The sequence below is a fragment of the Antechinus flavipes genome, chromosome 4 (assembly GCF_016432865.1).
Source record: "Antechinus flavipes isolate AdamAnt ecotype Samford, QLD, Australia chromosome 4, AdamAnt_v2, whole genome shotgun sequence".
In the NCBI taxonomy this organism is placed as follows: domain Eukaryota; kingdom Metazoa; phylum Chordata; class Mammalia; order Dasyuromorphia; family Dasyuridae; genus Antechinus; species Antechinus flavipes.
Genome location: NC_067401.1, coordinates 183,051,617 through 183,075,158, shown reverse-complemented (window position 1 = coordinate 183,075,158; position 23,542 = coordinate 183,051,617). Strand labels below are relative to the sequence as shown.

The window sequence follows — 23,542 nt, the reverse complement described above, 5'->3', positions numbered from 1 at the left end:
TAAATGTCCTGCATCCAATTAGGATCAGTCCTGTTCCCCCAGTACCCACCCTCCCCTCCGTCAAAAAAAAAATTTTTTTTTTGGTTGAAAGATCTAAACTAGTGAACCATAAATTCCCTTATGTGAGAAGCAGCTGAGACAACTTTAAGATTTAGCTCTTGAGGGAACTGTTCACAAAGAGAGTAGAATCAGAAAATGAGCAAGAGAGGAAAATAAAGAAAAAAGAGTAAGATTGCTAATGATCCCAGGAGGAAGAAAGTTAGACTAAAGTCCTTGAGTATAATCAAATAAACTAATAGAAAAGACTTTATTGATGTAAGGGTTAGATTAATTAAAATCTCTTAGTTCTGTTTCTGGCACATAGTGGGTGCTTAATGAATATTCATTGATTGAGTAACTGAGAGAAGAGAAAATGGATTCCATATGAAAGAAAATACTCTAGGACTTTATGAATAAGTAATACAAGATATAGGTAAATAAATCCAGATCTGGTGAGGCAGGTAACTGTTGATTTTCAACTATGTAACCACAGAATGGACTAAAAGAGAAATTTAGAAATGTAAAAGCAGAATTTTTGGCCCACATAGAAATATTCAGCAGGGGTCTACTCAGCGTAGCAGCAGCCCTTCTTTCTCCACAGTGGTCAGCTACGACCCCCGACTCCCCAGCAACCATGTCGAAGGGGCCCGCAGTTGGCATTGATCTTGGCACCACTTATTCCTGTGTGGGAGTCTTCCAGCATGGGAAAGTGGAGATCATCGCTAATGACCAAGGAAACAGGACCACCCCCAGCTACGTCGCCTTCACCGACACAGAACGATTAATCGGTGATGCTGCAAAGAATCAAGTTGCAATGAACCCCACCAGCACAGTTTTTGATGCCAAACGTCTGATTGGTCGAAGATTTGATGATGCAGTTGTACAGTCAGACATGAAGCATTGGCCTTTTACAGTGGTGAATGACGCAGGCAGGCCTAAGGTCCAAGTGGAGTACAAAGGGGAGACCAAAAGTTTCTATCCTGAAGAAGTATCTTCTATGGTCTTAACCAAAATGAAAGAAATTGCTGAAGCTTACCTTGGGAAGACTGTCACAAATGCTGTGGTCACAGTACCAGCCTATTTCAATGATTCCCAATGTCAGGCCACAAAAGATGCTGGAAACCATCGCTGGTCTTAATGTGCTCCGAATCATCAATGAGCCAACTGCTGCTGCTATTGCTTTATGGCTTGGACAAAAAGGTTGGTGCTGAAAGAAATGTGTTGATCTTTGACGTTGGAAGTGGTACTTTTGATGTTTCTATCCTTACCATTGAAGATGGCATTTTTGAAGTCAAGTCCACAGCTGGGGATACCCACTTGGGTGGGGAGGACTTTGACAACTGCATGGTCAATCATTTCATTGCTGAGTTCAAGCGAAAGCACAAGAAGGACATCAGTGAGAACAAGAGGGCCGTTTGCCGTCTGCGCACCGCTTATGAACGTGCAAAGCGTACCCTCTCTTCCAGCACCCAGGCCAGTATTGAAATTGACTCCCTCTATGAAGGTATTGATTTCTATACATCAATCACCCGAGCCCGGTTCGAAGAGCTGAACGCTGATCTCTTCCGTGGCACACTGGATCCTGTGGAGAAGGCCTTAAGAGATGCCAAGCTAGATAAATCTCAAATTCATGACATCGTCCTGGTGGGTGGTTCCACTCGCATCCCCAAAATCCAGAAGCTTCTGTAAGACTTCTTCAGTGGCAAGGAGCTCAACAAGAGCATCAATCCTGGTGAGGCTGTTGCTTATGGTGTAGCTGTCCAGGCTGCCATTTTGTCTAGAGACAAATCTGAAAATGTGCAGGACTTGCTGCTGTTGGATGTCACTCCTCTTTCCCTTGGAATTGAAACTGCTGGAGGAATTATGACTGTTCTGATCAAACATAATACCACCATCCCCACCAAGCAGACACAGACCTTTACCACCTATTCTGACAACCAGCCTGGTGTGCTTATTCAGGTTTATGAAGGTGAGAGAGCAATGACAAAGGATAACAACCTGCTTGGCAAGTTTGAGCTCACAGGAATCCCCCAAGCACCCAGAGGTGTTCTTCAGATTGAAGTAACATTTGACATTGATGCAAATGGCATCCTAAATGTTTCTGCTGTGGATAAGAGCACAAGTAGAATAAGATCACCATCACAAATGACAAAGGTCGTCTGAGCAAAGAAGACATTGAACGTATGGTCCAGGAGGCTGAGAAATACAAGGCTGAGGATGAGAAGCAGAGAGACAAGGTTTCTTCCAAGAATTCTCTTGAATCTTATGCCTTCAACGTGAAGGCTACTGTGAAAGATGAAAAACTGCAGGGCAAAATTGATGATGAAGATAAACAAAAGATTCTTGACAAATGTAATGAAATAATCAACTGGCTGGATAAGAACCAGACTGCTGAAAAGGAAGAATTTGAGCATCAGCAGAAAGAATTGGAGAAGGTCTGCAACCCCATCATCACTAAGCTGTACCAGAGTGCAGGGGGTATGCCAGGAGGCATGCCTGGTGGGTTTCCAGGGGGTGGAGCAGCCCCATCTGGAGGGGCTTCTTCTGGACCCACCATTGAAGAGGTTGACTAAGTGCACCAGAAGAAAGAGCATTCCACACAGCTTTCCAAAAATTGAAGGACTCAAATTTGTAGCCAAGGCAGTAGCAGTCTAAAAAGTAACATTTAAGCTACTGTGTATGTAAATCTGGGCATTCTGAATACTTGAATGTGTGCAGAGGGAGAAGTTAAACAACATTGCACTTTATCAGTACTGTAATAAACAAGTGGAAATGCAATTCTTGTCCTGGAGAATAAAATCTATTTAATTGGCACCATAAAAAAAAAAAAAAAAAAGAAATATTCAGCAGAAGAGAGAGAAAATAAGTGACTTAGTTGCAAGTACAAAGAAGTGAAGGAAAATCTAAAAAAAAAAAAATCCAATTAAGAAACTATGATTTCATACAACTAAAATGCATCAGTTTCAAACATAGGATCTCCCAGAAGAAAACAAGTCAAAAAGCTTGAATACTATAATGTGAGAGAGAATTATGAAAAAACTTCTTAGAACTTCTTAAAACAGAAAAACAAATTGACAATCAAAAGAGCCCAGGGGTTGTCTTTTTTGGGGAAACCCCCTATGCAACAAATTCTTTTTTTTTTTTTTTTTAATTTTTATTTAATAATTAATTTATATTGACAGAATCCATGGCAGGGTAATTTTTTTTACAACATTTATCCCTTGCACTCGTTTCTGTTCCGATTTTTCCCCTCCCTCCCTCCCTTCACCCTCTCCCCTAGATGGCAAGCAGTCCTATATATGTTAGATATGTTGCAGTATATCCTAGATACAATATATGTTTGCAGAACCGAACAGTTCTCTTGTTGCACAGGGAGAATTGGATTCAGAAGAAAAACAAAAATGCAGATAGTTCACATTCGTTTCCCAGTGTTTTTTCTTTGGGAGTAGCTGCTTCTGTCCGTCATTTATCAATTGAAACTCAGTTAGGTCTTTTTGTCAAAGAAATCCACTTCCATCAAAATATGTCCTCATACAATATCGTTGTCGAAGTGTATAATGATCTCCTGGTTCTGCTCATTTCACTTAGCATCAGTTCATGTAAGTCTCGCCAGTCCTCTCTGTATTCATCCTGCTGGTCATTTCTTACAGAACAATAATATTCCATAACATTCATATACCACAATTTACCCAGCCATTCTCCAATTGATGGGCATCCATTCATTTTCCAGTTTCTAGCCACTACAAACAAGGCTATCACAAACATTTTGGCACATACAGGTCCCTTTCTCTTCTTTAGTATCTCTTTGGGGTATAAGCCCAGTAGTAGCACTGCTGGATCAAAGGGTATGCACAGTTTGATAACTTTTTGGGCATAATTCCAGATTGCTCTCCAGAATGGTTGGATTCGTTCACAACTCCACCAACAATGCCTCAGTGTCCCAGTTTTCCCGCATCCCCTCCAACATTCATCATTATTTTTTCCTGTCCTTAGCCAATCTGACAGGTGTGTAGTGGTATCTCAGAGTTGTCTTAATTTGCATTTCTCTGATCAATAATGATTTGGAACACTCTTTCATATGAGTGGTAATAGTTTCAATTTCATCCTCTGAAAATTGTCTGTTCATATCCTTTGACCATTTATCAATTGGAGAATGGCTTGATTTCTTATAAATTTGAGTCAGTTCTCTATATATTTTGGAAATGAGGCCTTTATCAGAACCTTTAACTGTGAAGATGTTTTCCCAGTTTGTTGTTTCCCTTCTAATCTTGTTTGCATTAGTTTTATTTGTACAAAGGCTTTTTAATTTGATGTAATCAAAATTTTCTATTTTGTGATCAGTAATAGTCTCTAGTTCATCTTTGGTCACAAATTTCTTTCTCCTCCACAAGTCTGAGAGATAAACTATCCTATGTTCCTCTAATTTATTTATAATCTCGTTCTTTATGCCTAGGTCATGGACCCATTTTGATCTTATCTTGGTATATGGTGTTAAGTGTGGGTCCTTGCCTAATTTCTGCCATACTAATTTCCAATTATCCCAGCAGTTTTTATCTAATAATGAAATCTTATCCCAAAAGTTAGAATCTTTGGGTTTGTCAAACAATAGATTGCTATAGTTGACTATTCTGTCTTGTGAACCTAACCTTTTCTACTGATCAACTAATCTATTTCTTAGCCAATACCAAATGGTTTTGGTGACTGCTGCTTTATAATATAATTTTAGATCAGGTACAGCTAGACCACCTTCATTTGATTTTTTTTTTTCATTAATTCCCTTGAGATTCTCGACTTTTTATTGTTTCATATGAATTTTGTTGTTATTTTTTCTAGATCATTAAAATATTTTCTTGGAAGTCTGATTGGTATAGCGCTAAATAAATAGATTAGTTTAGGGAGTATTGTCATCTTTATTATGTTCGCTCGGCCAATCCAAGAGCACTTAATATTTTTCCAATTATTTAAGTCTGACTTTATTTGTGTGGAGACTTTTTTATAATTTTGCTCATATAATTCCTGACTTTCCTTTGGTAGATAGAGTCCCAAATATTTTATGGTATCAACAGTTATTCTGAATGGAATTTCTCTTTGTATCTCTTGCTGTTGGGTTTTGTTGGTGATGTATGAAAATGCTGAGGATTTATGGGGATTTATTTTGTAGCCAGCTACTTTGCTAAAATTATGAATTATTTCTGATAGCTTTTTAGTAGAATCTCTGGGGTTCTCTAGGTATACCATCATATCATCTGCAAAGAGTGATAGTTTGGTGTCCTCATTGCCTACTCTAATTCCTTTAATCTCTTTCTCTATTCTTATTGCCGAGGCTAGTGTTTCTAATACGATATTAAATAATAATGGTGATAGTGGGCAATCTTGCTTTACTCCAGATCTTACTGGGAAAGGTTCCAGTTTTTCCCCATTGCATATGATGCTTACTGATGGTTTTAAATATATGCTCCTGACTATTTTAAGGAAAAGTCCATTTATTCCTATGCTCTCAAGTGTTTTTATTAGGAATGGATGTTGGATTTTATCAAATGCTTTTTCTGCATCTATTGAGATGATCATATGGTTTTTGTTTGTTTGGTTATTGATATAGTCAATTATGCTAATAGTTTTCCTAATATTGAACCAGTCCTGTATTCCTGGTATAAATCCTACTTGGTCATAGTATATTATCCTGCGGATGATTTTCTGTAATCTTTTTGCTAATATTTTATTTAAGATTTTAGCATCAATATTCATTAGGGAGATTGGTCTATAATTTTCTTTCTCTGGTTTCAGCCTACCTGGTTTAGGTATCAGTACCATGTCTGTGTCATAAAAGGAGTTTGGTAGGACTCCTTCAATCCCTATTTTTTCAAATAGTTTATTTAGCATTGGAGTTAATTGTTCTTTAAATGTTTGGTAGAATTCACAGGTAAATCCATCTTTTCCTGGGGATTTTTTCTTAGGGAGTTGATTGATAGTTTGTTCTATTTCTTTTTCTGAGATGGGACTGTTTAGGATATTTACTTCTTCCTCTGTTAGTTTGGGCAAGCTATAGTTTTGGAGGTGTTTTTCTATTTCATTTAAATTGTCGAATTTATTGGCATAAAGTTGGGCAAGTAACTCCTAATTATTGCTCTAATTTCCTCTTCATTAGTGGCGAGTTCTCCCTTTTCATTTTTAAGATTAACAATTTGATTTTCCTCTTTCCTTTTTTTAATCAGATTTACTAAGGGTTTGTCTATTTTGTTGGTTTTTTCATAGAACCAACTCTTAGTTTTATTAATCATTTCAATAGTTTTTTTACTTTCAATTTTATTGATCTCTCCTTTTATTTTTAGAATTTCAAGTTTAGTGTTTGACTGGGGGTTTTTAATTTGTTCCTTTTCTAGCATTTTTAGTTGCAAGTCCAATTCATTGACCTTCTCTTTCTCTATTTTATACAAATAGGCCTCTAGAGATATGAGATTTCCCCTTATTACCGCTTTGGCTGCATCCCATACATTTTGGTATGATGTCTCATTATTATCGTTTTCTTGGATGAAGTTATTAATTATGTCTATGATTTGCTGTTTCACCCAATCATTCTTTAGTATGAGATTATTTAGTTTCCAATTATTTTTTGGTCTACTTCCCCCTGGCTTTTTGTTGAATGTAATTTTCATTGCATCGTGGTCTGAAAAGGATGCATTTACTATTTCTGCCTTACTGCATTTGAGTTTGAGGTTTTTCTGTCCTAATATATGGTCAATTTTTGTATAGGTTCCATGAACTGCTGAAAAGAAAGTGTATTCCTTTCTGTCTCCATTACATTTTCTCCAGAGATCTATCATATCTAACTTTTCTAGTATTCTATTTACCTCTTTGACTTCTTTCTTATTTATTTATTTTATGGTTTGATTTATCTAATTCTGAGAGTGCAAGGTTAAGATCTCCCACTATTATAGTTTTACTGTCTATTTCTTCTTGCAGCTCTCTTAATTTCTCTTTTAAGAATTTAGATGCTACACCATTTGGTGCATATATGTTTAATATAGATAGTGCTTCATTATCCAAACAGCTGGAGTCTCTCGGGACTAGGACTGGATACTTTTGCCCTGGCAGCAAGTCAGCAGCCCAGCAGAGAAGCTAAAAACACCAGGGCAAAGAATACAACCCCAAACAGCTGGAGTCTCTCGGGACCTGGCTACCTCCCCCCCCCCCCCCCCCCCCAGCCGCCACCCCCACAGTGACTCAGCACGCTCTGGGATTTCAGAGTGCAGGCGCAGCATAGTAGGGCTAGTGCCTCACTGCTACCTCCCCTCCTTCTCCCCCCCCCCCCCCTGCAGTCTATAGAGGAAGCTCGGTAACACCACCCAGCCCCTTCCCCAAAGAAAGACTCCAGTTTTTTCTTTTTTTCTTTGCTAGTTTGTCTTTGATTATTAGACAGAATGAGCAAGAAACTGAAGAGGACTTTAACCCTTGACAGCTTCTATACAAATAGAGAGCAGACTCTAAATCCTGAGGAGACTAAATACAGACAGTCTTCAGGTGAATCCCCAAAGGAGGAGATCATCCGTTCCTCAGCACAGAGGAATCTCATGGAGGAAATTAAAAAGGCTCTTACAAGGGAGCTAGAAGAAAAATGGGAAAAGGAGAGGGAGGCTTGGCAAAAGAGCCTGGAGAAGTCAGTTAAAGAGAGAGTGGATAAAGAAATAAAATCCTTGAAAAATAGGATTGGTGAACTGGAAACAGAAAATAACTCTCTAAAAAACAAAATTGGTGAAATGGAAAAAAATTCCACAGAACAAAAGAACTCAATGGGACAATTAGAAAAAAGATTTTAAAAGAGTGAGTGAAGAAAATATTTCGCTGAAAATCAGAATTGAGCAATTGGAATTGAATGACTTGAGCAGACAAGAAGAATCAGTCAAGCAAATCCAAAAAAATCAAACAATGGAAAAGAATTTGAAATACCTTCTGGGGAAGACAGCAGACCTGGAAAACAGATCCAGGAGAGACAATCTGAGAATCATTGGACTCCCAGAAAAGCATGATGAAAAAAAGAGTCTGGACATTATTTTCCAGGAAATTATCAAAGAGAACTGCCCAGAAGTCATAGGAACAGAGGATAAAATAGACATTGAAAGAATTCATCGATCACCCACTGAAAGGGATCCTAAAATCAAAACACCAAGGAATATAGTGGCCAAATGCCAGAACCCTCAGACGAAGGAAAAAGTATTGCAAGCGGCTAGAAAAACCCAATTGAAGTATCAAGGAGCCAAAATAAGGATCACCCAGGATCTGGCAGCATCCACACTAAAAGATCGAAGGGCCTGGAATATGATATTCTGAAAGGCTAAGGAACTTGGTATGCAACCAAAAATAACTTACCCAGCTAGAATGAGCATCTTTTTCCAGGAAAGAAGATGGACATTCAACGAAGTAAGCGAATTTCACCTATTTTTGATGAAAAAGCCAGAACTTAACAAAAAATTTGATCTACAAATATAGAACTCAAGAGAAATCTAAAAAGGTAAAGATTAATCTTGGGAACTATATTTCGGCTATAAAGATGTATAAAGAATACATGTATACCTTCTTCTAGAAACTGATGTGGAAAGGACATTGTACCAGAAAAAGAGTAAAGTGGGGGTAGTACATCACAACCCCAAACAGACCATGTATTCTTCATCCTCGGTGTTTTTAGCTTCTGTGCTGGGCTGCTGACTTGCTGCCGGAGCAAAGTATCTAATCCTGTAGCGAAGCTCTCCCCGCAGAGACGGCTGTGATCACTCCCCATCCCCTCTCCAGTCTGCTCCCGGGCTCTCACTGCCGCTGCCTGCCGCCTGCGCCCAATCTAAAACTGTCCCAGCCCTCCAATAAAGACAGACCTTTCTTGGCGAATCTCAAGGATGGCTTCTCTTGGTAACTATTTGTGGGGTTTTTTTCAGTCAAGCATTAATTCAGAGGCTTGTAATGAAATGGACAGTGAGAGAAAACGCGGAGCTACACAACTGTGTGCCTCCTCTCCGCCATCTTAACCGGAAGTCTGTGCAACAAATTCTAAAGCACATAGTAATAAATTTAACAATTCTGTTGAAAACAACAAATTTTACAAGTGGCCATGGGAATTCCAAATATAAAGAAAAGGAAATTTGAATAACACAAGACCTAACCTGTGACCAATAAATACTGAGGAGGGAATGGAACAACAATGTATTCTGAAGAGTAAAGGTTCTCAAGATGTAGAAATCTAAACTTAAACGCAAATGAAAAAATGACGGCTGTATTATTTTGTTTTAAAAGAAGCATTCAAAGCATTCCTGGAAAGAAAATTAGTTGAAGAAATAATTTACTTCTCTTATATACTATAGAAAAATAGATAAAAGAAGGGTAAACAAATAAAGCAACTAGTGAGAAATGAGTGTGGCAAAGTAATATCAGAGAGGCCATTATCAAAATATTTCTTTCTAAATGTACATGAGGAGACAAATATGAAAATTGAAATCATATAAAAATTATGGGGAGACACAAACTTAATACATTAAAAATTAAACCTGATAACATTGTACCTACAAATGAATCAGGTTTTGTTTTGTTTTTTTGGGGGGGGGGAATAAATTTCAAGAATGTGCATAAATGGGAGGAGAGGAAGAAAATAGAGTGGAATGTATGGCCTGCTTGAATCAAGTCATAGACTTTATGATGAAGAGAAAATTAATGCCTATAGTCCCTTTGGAAGAAAAGAACCTACAAAAGAATGAGCAAAGGGTAAAGGGAGTCTTGGAAAAAGAAAGAAAAGGAAAGAAAATGTTACAGTGGTAGGAGATGTTACCACTAAAGAATATTCTCGTGGGAGTAAAAAGGCATTCTAAAAATGGAGATAAGATTCTTACCATGGGTCTGATCTGTAGGAATTTGGTCCTTAAGAGAAGCCATTCATCCTACCCCAGGAAAAGGTGAAGCAGTGCTTCTGGGAATAACTGACACCCAGAAGAACAGGAGGGCATATACCCAGGGAAGAGATTTCAAGGCAAATGGGAAGAAAAATAACCCAGGGGAGGGCAAATATCAATAATAAACTGCACAATCAAGGACATAGGAAGATTCCGTCTACAAGGAAATCTATCACTTGCAGGAATTGGTATTTCTGAGAGTGAGGCATTGGTGGGGACAAAACAATATCAAAAATGTTTATAAGAAATAACCCCAAAAAAGTACCTTAGAAGCTTTAATTTCATGAGAAATACTGAAACATTTTAAATAAGTATAAGGGCTATGAATCAAACTATAAATGCCTAGAATAGACAGGAAAACTAAATAATGAAGAGAATGATGGGAAAAAGTTCTTTTTTTTAAAAAAGTATGGCGTGAAATCTAAAAAAACCTAATAAATAGAGTAGGAGAGGAGATTACTTAACTGAGAAAAGAGGAGAATTAAATAACTAGATAAAAGAAAAAACTGATAAACAAAACCAGGGAAAGAAGTAACAAAATGAAGGGGTTGATATCATGAAAGTGAAAGAAAAATAGCTGATGGGAATAGCATTGTCTTAAAATAGATTACACTAAATTAACTGAAGAGATATAATACTGTGTTCACAAGGGAAGAGGAAAATACCTTAATTTGTTCCCAAATTGTCAATATTGTTGACAATTGGAACAAAAAAAGTAAGCCTAACTCATAACTTTAAATATGAATGGACTAAATTCTGTAAAATAAGAAAAGAGTGACAGATGGGATAAGAAAACAGAATTCAACAATCAGATGCTTATAAGGAAAAGATTTTTAAAATCTAATTAAAGTTGGCTCCTTCCTTCAAGTGCCCTTTATTTTTATAATTTATTTGTTTTTGTGGTTACTCTTAAGGGTTGTGTTTAACATTTTTCTTCATGCACAGCTGAGAAAAAAATATATATATTCTGAATTTTAAAAATGAGCTAGATATCACAATGGATAGTCCTTTGGACCTTGAGTCAGGAAGACCTGAGTTCAGATCTGGCCTCAGACACTTACTGACTATGCCTGTTACTTAATCTTTGTTTGCCTTAGTTTCCTCACTTGTAAAATGGAGATAATAGTACCTATCTTCAAGAGGTGTTTTAAAGATCAAATGAGATAATTTTAAAGTGCTTAGTATAAAATCTGGCACATAGTAAGCCCTATATATGTTAACTATTACTATTATTAGTGATCACCAGAGAGGTATTATAGCTAATATAGCATTATAAAACTCTGCTCAGCTCCCTAACTTCTTTCCTGTTTATCTTTTTGTTGGAAGACAGTGAAATTCTGAAAAGATACTTGTTCCTCTCTTAAAACAAAATCAGTTTCTTTATCCAATGACTTGGCAGATAGATTCCCAAATATTTTATTTTGTTTATAGTTGTTTTAAATGGAATTTTTCTTTCTGTCTCTTGCTGATGGGCTTTGTCAGTAATATATAGAAATGCTTATGATTTGTATAGGTTTATTTTATATTGTATAACTTTGCTAACGCTGTGAATTATTTCAAATAGGTTTTTGGATGATTTTCCAGAACTCTAAATATATCATCATATCATCTGCAAAGAGTGATAGTTTTATTTCCTCAGTGTTTATTCTAATTCTTATAATTTTTCTTTTCTTATTACTGAAGCCAATATTTCTAGTGCAATGTTGAATAATAGTGGTGATAAAGGGCAATCTTGTTTCACTCTTGATGTTATTGAGAATACCTTTAGCTTTTCTCTGTTATAAATAATGTTTGTTGTTATTACTTTAAGGAAAGCTCCCTTTATCCCTATGCTCTCTCATGTTTTTAATAGGAATGGATGCTGTAGTATATCAAAAGCTTTTTCTCTATCGAGATTATCATATGATTTCTGTTCATTTTGTTAATGATATGGTCTATTATGATAATTTTCCTGATAATATTCTTAGTATAAATCTCACTTGGTCATAGTGTATATTATCTTGCTGATAAGTTGATATAATTTTTCTTTCTTTCTTTCTTTCTTTCTTTCTTTCTTTCTTTCTTTCTTTCTTTCTTTCTTTCTTTCTTTCTTTCTTTCTTTTTTTTTTAGCTGAAGCAATTGGAGTTAAGTAACTTGCCCCGGGTCACACAGCTAGGAGGTGTTAAGTGTCTGAGGCTAGATGAACTCATATCCTCCTAATTTCAGAGCTGGTGCTCTAACCATTATGACACCTAGTTGTCTCCTAAGTTGATACACTCTCTTTGCTAACATTTTATTTAAATTTTTTGTATCAATAGTCATTAGGGATATTTGTCTGTAATTTTCTTTCTCTGTTTTGGGTCTTCCTAGTTTAGGTATTAATACCATATTTGTGTCATAGAAAGAATTTAGCAGGGCTGTAGTATTGGAATTAATTGTTAGAATTCATTTGTGAATCCATCTGTCCCTGGAGATTTTTTTCTTAGGGACATTGATGGTTTTTTCAATTTCTTTTTCTAAAATGGGACTATCTTAGTAATTTATTTCCTCTTCTATTAATCTGGGCAATTTATATTTTTGTAAATATTGATTCATTTTAGTTAGATTATTGGATTTTCACCATAGAGGTAAACAAAATAGCTTCTAATTATTGATTTAATTTCTTTTTCATTGGTGATAAATTCATTTCTTTAATTTTTGGTGCTGGTGATTTGATTTTTTCCTTTACTTTTTCTAATCAAATTAACCAAAGGTTTAGTTAGTTTTTTTTTTTTTTTAATAAAGCTAACTCTTAGTTTTATTTATTAGTTAAGTATTTTTTTTTAGTTTCAATTTTATTAATCTCGCCTTTGAGTTTCAGAATTTCTAATTTGGTATTTAATTGGGGGTTTTAATTTGTTCTTTTTCTCGCTTTTTTTAGTTGCATGCCCAATTTTTTTATCTCTTTTTTTCTCTATTCATGTAGCTCTTTAGAGATATAAAATAATATAATAAATAAATAAAATAATAAACTTTTTAAAAAACCCTGAGAACTGCTTTGGCTGTGTATTGTCTCATTATTGTCATTCTTTTGGTTAAAATTATGGGTTGGTTCTGTGATTTGCTGTTTGACCTACTTGTTTTTTAGAATTAGATTAATTAGTTTCCAATTGGTTTTTAGTCTATCTTTCCCTGCCCCTTTATTGAATATAATTTTTATTGCATTGTGCTCTGAAAAGGGAGCATTTATTATTTCTGCCTTTTTTTGCATTTGATTGTGAGGTTTTTATTCCTTAATATATGGTCATTTTTTGTGTAGGTACCATGTACTGTCGAGAAAAAGATGTATTCCTTTCTGTTTCTATTCAGTTTTCTCCAGAGGTCTATCATATCTAGGTTTTCTAGGAATCTATTACCTCCCTAGTTTTCTTCTTATTTATTTTGTGGTTAGATTTGTCTGATTCTAAGAGGGGAGGGTTGAGATCTCCCACTATAGTTTTTCTGTCTGTTTTTTCCTGTAACTGGTTTAAAATCTTATCTACGGATGACTGCTCTATCACTTGGTGCATAGACATTTAGTAGCCTTACAACTTCATTGTTTATGGTACCCTTTATTAAGATGTGCTTTTCTTCTTTCTCTCTTTTAATAAGATGTATTTTTACTTTTGCTTTCTGAGATCAGAATTGCTACCCCTGCTTTTTTTTTTTTTTTCTTATTTTTTACTTCAGCTGAGGCATAATAAATTCTTCTAGCTTTTTACCTTTATTCTTTCTGTGTCAAATGTGTTTCTTGTAAACAACATATTGTAGAATTCTGTTTTTTAATCCACTCTGTTATTTGCTTCAGTTTTATGGGAGACTTCATCCCATTTACATTCACGGTTAAGTTTATATTTCAACCTCCATCCTATTTTCTCCTCGGTTTATACTTTTATTTTCTCTTTCCACCTTGTCTTTAGTAGTGTTTTTATTTTTTACCCCCCTTCCATCTTCTATCTCCCTTTTCCCCTTCTCTTACCTTTTTTTCCTAGTGTTTCTGCCTTCCTTCTAACCTGCCCCTCCCTTTTCTTTCCTCTTTCTCCTCCTATTTCTTTGTAGGATAAGACAAATTTCTGTAACCCCATTGAGTGATTAAGGTATTCCCTCTTAGAGCCAAAACTAATGAGCTTAGGGTTTAGATAGTATTTATCCTCCTCCCTTTTTTCTCTCATTGTGATAGATCTTTTATATCTCTTCATGTGATCTAATTTGTCCCATTATACCTTCCCTTCCCACTTTTTTCCAGTAGAGATCTTTTACTACTCCTTAATATCTTTTTCTTTGATATCATCACATCAGGGAATATTCGCAACTATACCCTCCATTTATATGATTCCCTGTCTGCCCTAGTGATAGATACAGTTCTCAAGAGTTACAGGTATTATTTTTCCATCTAGGGATGTAAACAGTTTAACCTTTAAGTAATATGTTTTTCTTGTTTACCTTTCTGTGCTTCTCTTGAGTCCTGTGTAAATAGATTAAATTTTCTGTTTAGTTCTGGTTTTTTCAATAGAAATGATTGGTGTTTTGATCAGCCCTGTCACCATAATAGCTTTCTATGGTCAAGGTTCTTTTGTTTCTTGCTCACTTTCTCTTGATGTCTCTATTTATTTATTTATCTACTTATCTATCTATTTATATATTTACTTGCTTATTTGTTCATTCATTCATTTATTTATTTGTTTATGTATTTGTTCATTCATTCATTTGCTTATTTATTTATGTTTGTTTATTATTTATTCTGTTCATAATTAATTAATTGGTTTATTAATTAATTGCATTTATGAATGAGCTCTTCTTCTGGGGTAAAGCTTGTCCCAAGCTTCATGTGAGGCTCTGAGCCTTGCCTTTGAGCACAGGGACCGTCCCTTTGTGTCTATAGGGGGTAGCTTTATCTGCTCTGCTCAGGAAACAACAGTTTCCCAGAGTTTGTCTTCTGAGCTGGGACTAGAAGCCGCCCCACAGATCTCCTTTATTGAACCAGGACTGAGGGTCTTAGTTGCTGATTTGCTATGAATAAGACCCTCATACCAGCTTTCCCACAATCTGTCTGAGTTACGCTGAACAACCTTTTCACCTCAGTGAAACTGACCTTTCTTGAAGTTTTTCTTGAGCTGGAGAGAGTTTTCATTCCACCAGACTCTATTCAGACAGATCCCACTCATCATGTTTTAGAAAACTCCATTTATTTCTATGCTTTCTAGAGTTTTTATTAGGATTAGGTGTTGAACTTTGTCAAATGCTTTTTCTGCATTTTTGAGATTATTATATGATCTCTGTTAGTTTTGTTATTGAAATAGTCAATTATGCTGATATTATCCTGATATTGAACCAGTGTTACATTCCCGGTATAAATCCCATTTGGTCATAGTATATTATTCTCATTATAAGTTGCTGCAATTTCTTTGTTAATATTTTATTTTAAGATTTTTGCATCAGTATTATTAAGGAAATTGGCTTATAATTTTATTTCTCTGTTTTGGCCCTTCCTTGTTTATGTATTAGCACCATATTTATTGCATAAGAAATTTGGCAGGACTCCTTCCCGTGAAGGAGTTTTTCCATATAGTTTATATAGTATTGGAATTAGTTGTTCTTTAAATGTTTGGTAGAATTCACTTATAAATCCATCTGGCCCTGAAGATTTTTTCTTAGGGAGTTCATTGATGGCTGATTTCTTTTTCTAAAATGGGACTATTTAAGTAATTTATTTCCTCATCTTTTGGACAATGTATATTTTCATAAGTATTTATCCATTTTACTTAGATTGTCAGAGTTACTGGCATACAATTGGGCAAAATGGCTCCTAATTACTGATTTAATTTCTTTGGTTTTCAGAATTTCTAATTTGGTATTTAATTGGGGAGTTTTAATTTGTTCTTTGCATGCCCAATTTCATTGATCTTCTTTTTCTCTATTTTATTCAAATAAGCATCTAGATATATAAAATTTCCCCTAAAAACTAAGTTGGCTGCACCTGTAAGTTTTGGTGTGTTGTGTTAATATTATCATTCTCTTAGATGGTATTGTTGATTGTTTCTATGAGTTGTTTTCTCACCACTCATTTCCAATTAATTTTTAATGTGTTTATGATTATTAGGCCCCTTTATGACACATAATTTTTATTGCATCATGATCTGAAAAAGATGCATTTACTATTTCTGCCTTGAAGTTTTTATGCCCTAATACATGGTCAATTTTGGGGTAGTTGCCATGTACCATTAAGAAAAAGGTATATTCCTTTCTAATCCTATTCAGTTTTCTCCAAAGGCCTATCATACCTAACTTTTCAAAAATTCTATTCAACTCCTTCTTTCTTGTTTATTTTGTGCTTAAATTTATCTAGTTCTGGTAGAGCAAGGTTGAGATTTCCTACTATTACAGTTTTATTGGTTATTCTTGCCAACTCATTTAGCTTCTAAGAATTTAGATGCTATACCACTTGGTACATATATGTTTAGTATTGATATTACTTCATTGAATACAGTATCCTGCAGCAAGATTTCCTTCTCTATCTTAATTAGATCTATTTTTTACTTTCACTTTGTCTGAAATTAAGATCTTTCTCTCTGCTTTTTTTACTTTGTCTGAAGTATAATATATTCTGCTTCAGCCTTTTACCATTGCTCTGTATGTTTCTGTTTCAAATATGTTTACTTGTAAACAATATATTGTAGGAATCTGGCTTTTAATCCACTCTGATATCTGCTTTTATTTTGTGGGAGAGTTCATCCCATTCACAGTTACATTTAAGATTACTAACTCTGTATTTCCCACTTTCTTATTTTTCCCAGGTTATGCTCCCTACATTAATTTTTAAGATTGATTTGCAAATAGTCCTTGAAAAGTAGTGTTATTTGTGAATTCTTAGTATAGTACAGATTCTTAGTATAATTATCACAAATAAGATGCTGATTTTTGTTTTCTGATAACTGAATGAATAGATAGACATTTTAGAGGTCATGGCTAATAATCTGTTCCAAAAAAAATGGTATCAAATTCTTTATTTCCTCAGAGTCTACATGTTCTGTTTTTTCTTTCTTTTTCCTTTTGCTTTCCTTGTAAAAGAAAAGCAGTTTTAAGAAAGTATAGTACAAATCCTTTTAGTAGACTGAAACAGAATTATAATTGTGTCTTTGAGTTTCATAGTTTAGGCTTACTTTTTAGGAGACATCACTTTATATATATCCTTTTGGTATTTCAGTAAGAAAACTCTTGGATGAGATCCAAGATGAACATACCTCATACTGAAAAAATTTCAGTGTTATATATATTCTTAGAGTTTTATATCTGGCAGGTACAGTTTGTATATTATGTCAGCTATAAACTTAATGATTTTTCCATCTGTTTCTTTCAGAACAAGATGCTGGCCTTGATGCTCTTTCCTCAATTATAAGTCGGCAGAAACAAATGGGTCAAGAGATTGGGAATGAACTCGATGAGCAAAATGGTAAGATTGTGTTTTTGGATGTCATTTATAGATAAGAAAGAATCATTAGTTAGAGGTTAAATGGAATGATTATTTTTGGTAGATTAATGTAGTTTAATGCAATTGTTTGTGGTTTATGAAGAAATAATGATGTTAATAATGTTAACTATGTTATCAAATAGCAAATTATTTGTTATTATTTGTTAATTGTGTTAATCCTTCTATTTAGTAGAGATTGTGAGATGAAACTTGATTTGCTAAAATTGCTTGAAATATTCTGTATGGTTTCCTTTTCTATCCAGTTAGATGAAACTATAAGCTGATACTACACATTTTTAGTGAGCTAAACAACTGAAATTGTTGGCAGTAATCTTAGCTTCATTTAATATGTTTTGGGTTGTGTGGGTTAACATGGGTTTTATGGAGATAAAATGTGTTCCCAAATATGTTGCTACTTTAAAAAATTATGAATGTGATTTTTGACTTTAATGAAGCATAGTTTCCAGATCATGGGAGTTGTACTCTGTAATATTCTTCTCTAAAATGTAATATTCTCTTGTTGAGGTTTCCTTGGGGTCTCTGGAGGCAACCTTCCTTTCAGTTCAGTAATCACCCCAAATGCAGCCAGGTATTAAAGTCCAAATCCTTTAGTGTCTCTTTCCAAGTCTTGTCTCCTTTCCTGCGGCCGGGTTAGCTTTCTTAGAGGCCTTCTGTAGTCTTGGTTCCGAGAGCTTGAGCTCTGGCTTCTGAATCTCCCCGACTGAATCCTAGTTGAGGCTCCTAGCTTATATAGCCTCTCTTAAAGGTGTGAATCTTGTAGAATTTTAGTAAGTACTAAGTACATGTACTGAACTAGAGAACTGTTAAATACCATGCTAAATAATCATTGTCTCTATCAATTCCATTGACTTAGGATCTTGTTTCAATCCTTTGTTTCAAGTTCAGAATTCTGGCCCATAACAGTATTCATTGTATTATGTTATTCGGATTGTATCTGGCTAAACAGTCTGAATTTTTGACATCTGAGCAAGCTCTCAGATATTGACCGAGACCCGTGAGTAAAAAGGGTGAATGATTCATGAATTAAATATAAGTTGCAGATAAAGACTAGAATTGGTAAGAGCTACTTTTTTTTTTTTTTTTTGGAATAGCAAAGAGAAGTTTCTATCAATTTGCCCCATCATTTTCATATTTTTGTGAATAAAGGGGGAATGATTCTAATTTTACAAATTTCTTGTAATTGTGATACATGAAACAATAGTAAAACAATTGATGCAATATAACTAAATGATAAGATATATAAGACTAGGACTTCTTAAACTTTTTTTTTTTTTTTTTTTTTTACTCATGACCCCTTTTCTCCTGAGAATTTTTTATGCCACTCTGGGTATATATGTATATAAATATTGATAATAAATCATCAAATAAATTAATTTTAAAACTATTCTAATAAAAATATACTTGAATATATTATAAATTTTACCATTTATTAAAAACAGAATCAAATTTGCTTATGAGATGAATGTGCTTGTTTATTTTTATATAAAAATTAAATCTTGATGGAATATTTGATATCTTTTACTGTTGCCAATTGTTTTGCAATCCCCACATTATGTGACTCACATCTGAAGAAATCTTTGTATATATTAATGTTGTATAAATTCAGAGGTTATATGAACAACTGTTCATAGTAATAATAAGAATATATAAATTTATTAGGGAAAGAAGTGGTGACACATAAGTAGTATTTTGAAGGATTGCAGATAAATAGAAGTATGTATGGAAGACATTTAAAGGGAGGGAAAAACACAAGCAAAAAAAGAGATTTGAAAGAGTTTAGTGAGCTTCTGAGTTAGTTGAATAGGATGAAATTAAATAGGAGAAGACAGATTATAGAAAATCTTGAAAATTAGACAATAAGATGACAATTTAGAACTGTGAAAGAGACCTTAAAGGTTATCAAGTTCAATTCCCTTATTAAACAGATAAGAAAACTGAAATTCAGAGATTGTGACTCACCCAGAGTCACAACATCTATTTCAGGATTCAAATTCAGTTTTTCCTGACTACAAGTACAACATTCTATTCACTATGAATTATGTATGAAAAAGTTAAGTTATTGAAGATTTTGAATTGATTAAGTCTAGTAGCTATATGTGGGATGAATTGAAAGAAAGAATGAACCTGGAGTCAAAAGGTTCTAAAAGACCTTCAATAATCTTGATAATAAGGATCTAGACTATTGTAGTAGAAATATATATAAATATATGTAATATAGGTATTAAATACATAAACATACATGCATACATAAAAATTCAGCAGATATCAGTTATCTTTTTGTATAATGTAAATATGGATTCATATAAAGAAAACTTATGTGGAAGACACTTTGGGGTAAAAATGATGTAAGTTCTTTGTATATAGAAAATAAAAGACAAGCATTAAATAAAAATTAAACATGCGAGAATAGAAGAATAATAATGAATGGAAATAGGGAAGTTAGACTGTTTTTTATTTTTTTTCTGGTTATATTTGTACTTTCATTTTTTAAAATACACATTTCTTCATAAATCATGTTGGGAGAGAAAAATCAGAACAAAAGAGGGAAAAAAGTGAACTTAGCATGTATTGGTTTACATTCAGTCTCCATAGTTCTCTCTCTGGATATTTTCTTTCCAAAGTTTATTGGGATTTCCTTTGATCCCCGAACTGCTGAGAAGAAACAAGACTTTCATAGATGATAATTGCACAGTCTTGCTGTTACTATGTACAATGTATTGCTGTTGCACTTGTATTCACTTACATGAATGTTTCAATTCATGTAAATCTTTCCAGGCCTTTGTATTATCAGCTTGTTCATCATTTTTTATAGAACAATAATATTCCATTCCCTAATTGATGGGCATCTATTCATTTTCCAATTCTATGCCACCACATAAAGAACTGCTACAAGTATTTCTGCACATATGGGTTCTTTTCTCTCCTTTGTGATTTCCTTGAGATACAGACCCAGGAGTGGCACTGTGAATCAAAGGGTATGGCACTGAACAAGTAGACCAATTTAGGTAGAAATTCTTACTTTTAGAATAATGGTAAATTCATTTTTATACATTTTGATTTTGAAGTCTCCAAATAGAAATGTGAAATAGGCATATGGAGGTTTTGTGAGAAGAAATATTTGGGGTTCTTTAGCATAGAGATGTTGAACTCCTGAAAATGGAGAAACTCTTCCCATGAGAGTATGGATAAATAATAGCAGAGGGCTTATGACTGAGCTTAGAACATATGTAACTAACAGTTAATAATGACAGAGAGAAGAATGACTATGAAAGATAACACAGAAGTTAGAGAAGGACTAGGAAATTAATAATGTCATAGAAGCTTGGGTAGTGGTGGGGGGTTATAGAGATTTTCAAGGAGAGTTGTAATCAAACCCTTATAATACATGAAGTCTCCAAGAAAGGGTGGTATAATTCTTGTCTGTTTGTAGAATTTAACTTTTTCCACCCCCCACCCCCCCACTTTTACAGAGAATGAATGGATTTTGTCCACTTTTGCCTACAGCCATTTGTTCATGTGGAACATGTAATAAAGATTTCTTAAACAAAGCACGGAATCTTTTGTCTTCCACAATTCGTTTTTCTTTAATAGTTCAAGCATTATGTGGGAGAATTAATTCATTTTCTTGGTGATAAGTGTTCCTATTTATTCAGTCAGTGGTTAATTACCTACTTTCATGAAGAGAAACATTGGCACCAAAATACAACATTTAGGAAAATCTACTCATTTTCTTTGAGAATAAAACTAAAGGGCATTTTTCATATAATATGACTTTCTAATTTAAATAGAAAATGTCATCTAACTGTAGAAGCATTCAAAATTGATAAAAACAATTAATCCACAACTTAATATAACTTACTTATAAGGGATTTGAAAGTTGAATAAATATTTGATTAAGGAATGATGACATCCTTTTCAGGGCAGAATTGATTACCATCTAATATTTGAATATAGTACATTTCATCCTCTCCTCCATATCACAGTCTATCTCTTATTCCATTTCTCCCAATTATAAGCCTCTATTAGAATTTACATATATTTATAACTATACTCACTATCATAATACACAATAGTGATATTGACATAAATGTATTTATGTACATAGAATTATACAGAATTAACCATGATAGCATTATATTCATCCTTGTAAAATACATGCCATTTATTCAACAAACATTAATTCATAAAACAAACATTTATTAAGTATTTTGAATGTACAGAAACTATGGAAAGGGAGGGACATCCAGAGAAAGACAGTTTCTTTTCTCATTGATTTTATAGATCAGTAGGGGATATGTTATCTGTTATAAATATAGACTGCCATAATAAATATTTTATAAGACATTAGAATTGTAGAATAAAATCCCATATTGTATTTTGTTCCAAGACAGCCCAAACATGGATCTCTGTTTTTCTCCCTGATACTTATACCACACAAATACATACATAAAAAGGAGTGTTTTTTATTCCTGAAATAATTTTATATTTCTAGGATTGGTCACTCAGAAAGATTTCAGTGGAATGACATTTCTATGTTAGAAGTCTCCTTAGAAATATATCAAGAGTCAGCTACTTCTGTAAGAACTAATCAACTGTAAGGGAGTTAGAAACTAGCTGTGCCAGTCTGTTGTTTTTTCTGTTATAGTGTCAGGTTGTCTATTTTACCCAAAGTCGGACATATGATACAACTCTGTGCTGATACATAATATGATCTGATTATCGTACTTGAAAACAGAAATAATTTATCTTTAACTGAGATTCCTGCTGTGACCTTTAGTGAACAACTAATAACTATCAATAACAAGTGACAGAAATAATAGTCATCACTTGTAAAAGTTAACAGGAAATGATGGAGGTTGTTTTAGGGTTACCATTAAAATGCTGGGAAAAAAAAGCAACAGAAATTCAAGAGATGGTTGAGTTGTTAAAGCTTTAAATGTCTTTATCAATTTAAATTTGTTTCCTATTATTTAGAAGAAAAAAAGATTTTGCATAGCATGAAATTCCAATGAATTCCTTTCCATTGTCGAGTTCTAACTTTAACACTCTTGGTTACTTTTAGTAATATTGTTTTGGTTATAATTTGGAACATATCTTTTCTTCTTACTAACCAATAATTCACCAAAATATAAAAAAATCCCTTCACACTTAGGCATCATGGTAAAGTATATAAATAAAGATGTGGTCCACAGTGGAATATATATTGTGGGAAGTGTGTTAGTTCTTCCTTAATTTCATTACAAATAACAAAACAATAAGTTTTTAATTCTCATAAATTTTTCTTAGATGAGAATGTATGGTTAATAGTTTCTCTGTTGCCTTTGTTGTCCAGGCTCACATGACAAACAACCTATAGAACTGGTCTATCATGTATCTTAGATACTGTGAATGGACAATAATGAACTTGGTCTGAAATTGAACAAGAGGAAAGCAGAAAAGTATTGTTGGGAATTTGTATAATGCTTTAATAATGACACTATTTTCCCTGAATATAGGCTAATTTTTTAAAATAAAAAAGCTTTATTTGTGACTTTTTTGGGCCATCCTCATAGTTTTCATTCAGTTTTTAAAAACGTGAATATTCCTTCATTGAGATTTTGTAGCTGAAAGTCATGAAAAATTAAATACCAAAGTCCCTGGAGCAGTGAAGTAACAGGTACAGAAAAACTCAGGGTTGACATGAATAAGATAAAACATATTATCAATGAAGAATTATTCAGAAGAAGTGACATAAAAATATCATCAGTTACATGCACTATTAGAAAGATCATGAATCAGTAATGTAATGAGAATAAGTGATAGCTCATATTTCCTTGATCCCCAATGTCCAGAATTCTACAGAAAGGTGACCCAGCACTTAAGAATATAGACAAGATATTCACAGACAGTAGGATGTACTTATGTGAGTGATAATCATGTCAGAAGTGGTGCACATCCTCTCATATCTTATGTAACAGCTAAACCTAAAAATTTGATGTAAGAAAAGCAAGTACTTTTGCCTGTTCTTCTTTTAACCTCTGATCCATAATTTCTTAACATGTTTAGATAGATAGGTATGTCTATATTTTTAACTATGTCTTCTTAATG

The 23,542-nt window shown here is 33.9% G+C and overlaps 1 protein-coding gene and 1 pseudogene across 3 annotated transcripts in view; both read left to right on the top strand.

Annotated features, from left to right (window-relative positions):
* STX8 (syntaxin 8) overlaps positions 1–23,542 on the top strand; it is a 287,983-nt gene that overhangs the window by 41,045 nt on the left and 223,396 nt on the right. For all 3 annotated transcript variants that reach the window (XR_007953408.1, XM_051995682.1, XM_051995683.1), the window contains exon 6: positions 17,324–17,416. Coding sequence is in view for 2 of the 3 variants with exons in the window: in XM_051995682.1 (XP_051851642.1) it covers positions 17,324–17,416 (93 nt within the window). In the remaining variant the exon portion in view is untranslated. The remainder of the gene's footprint in view (positions 1–17,323; positions 17,417–23,542) is intronic.
* LOC127560799 (heat shock cognate 71 kDa protein-like) lies at positions 624–2,879 on the top strand (annotated as a pseudogene).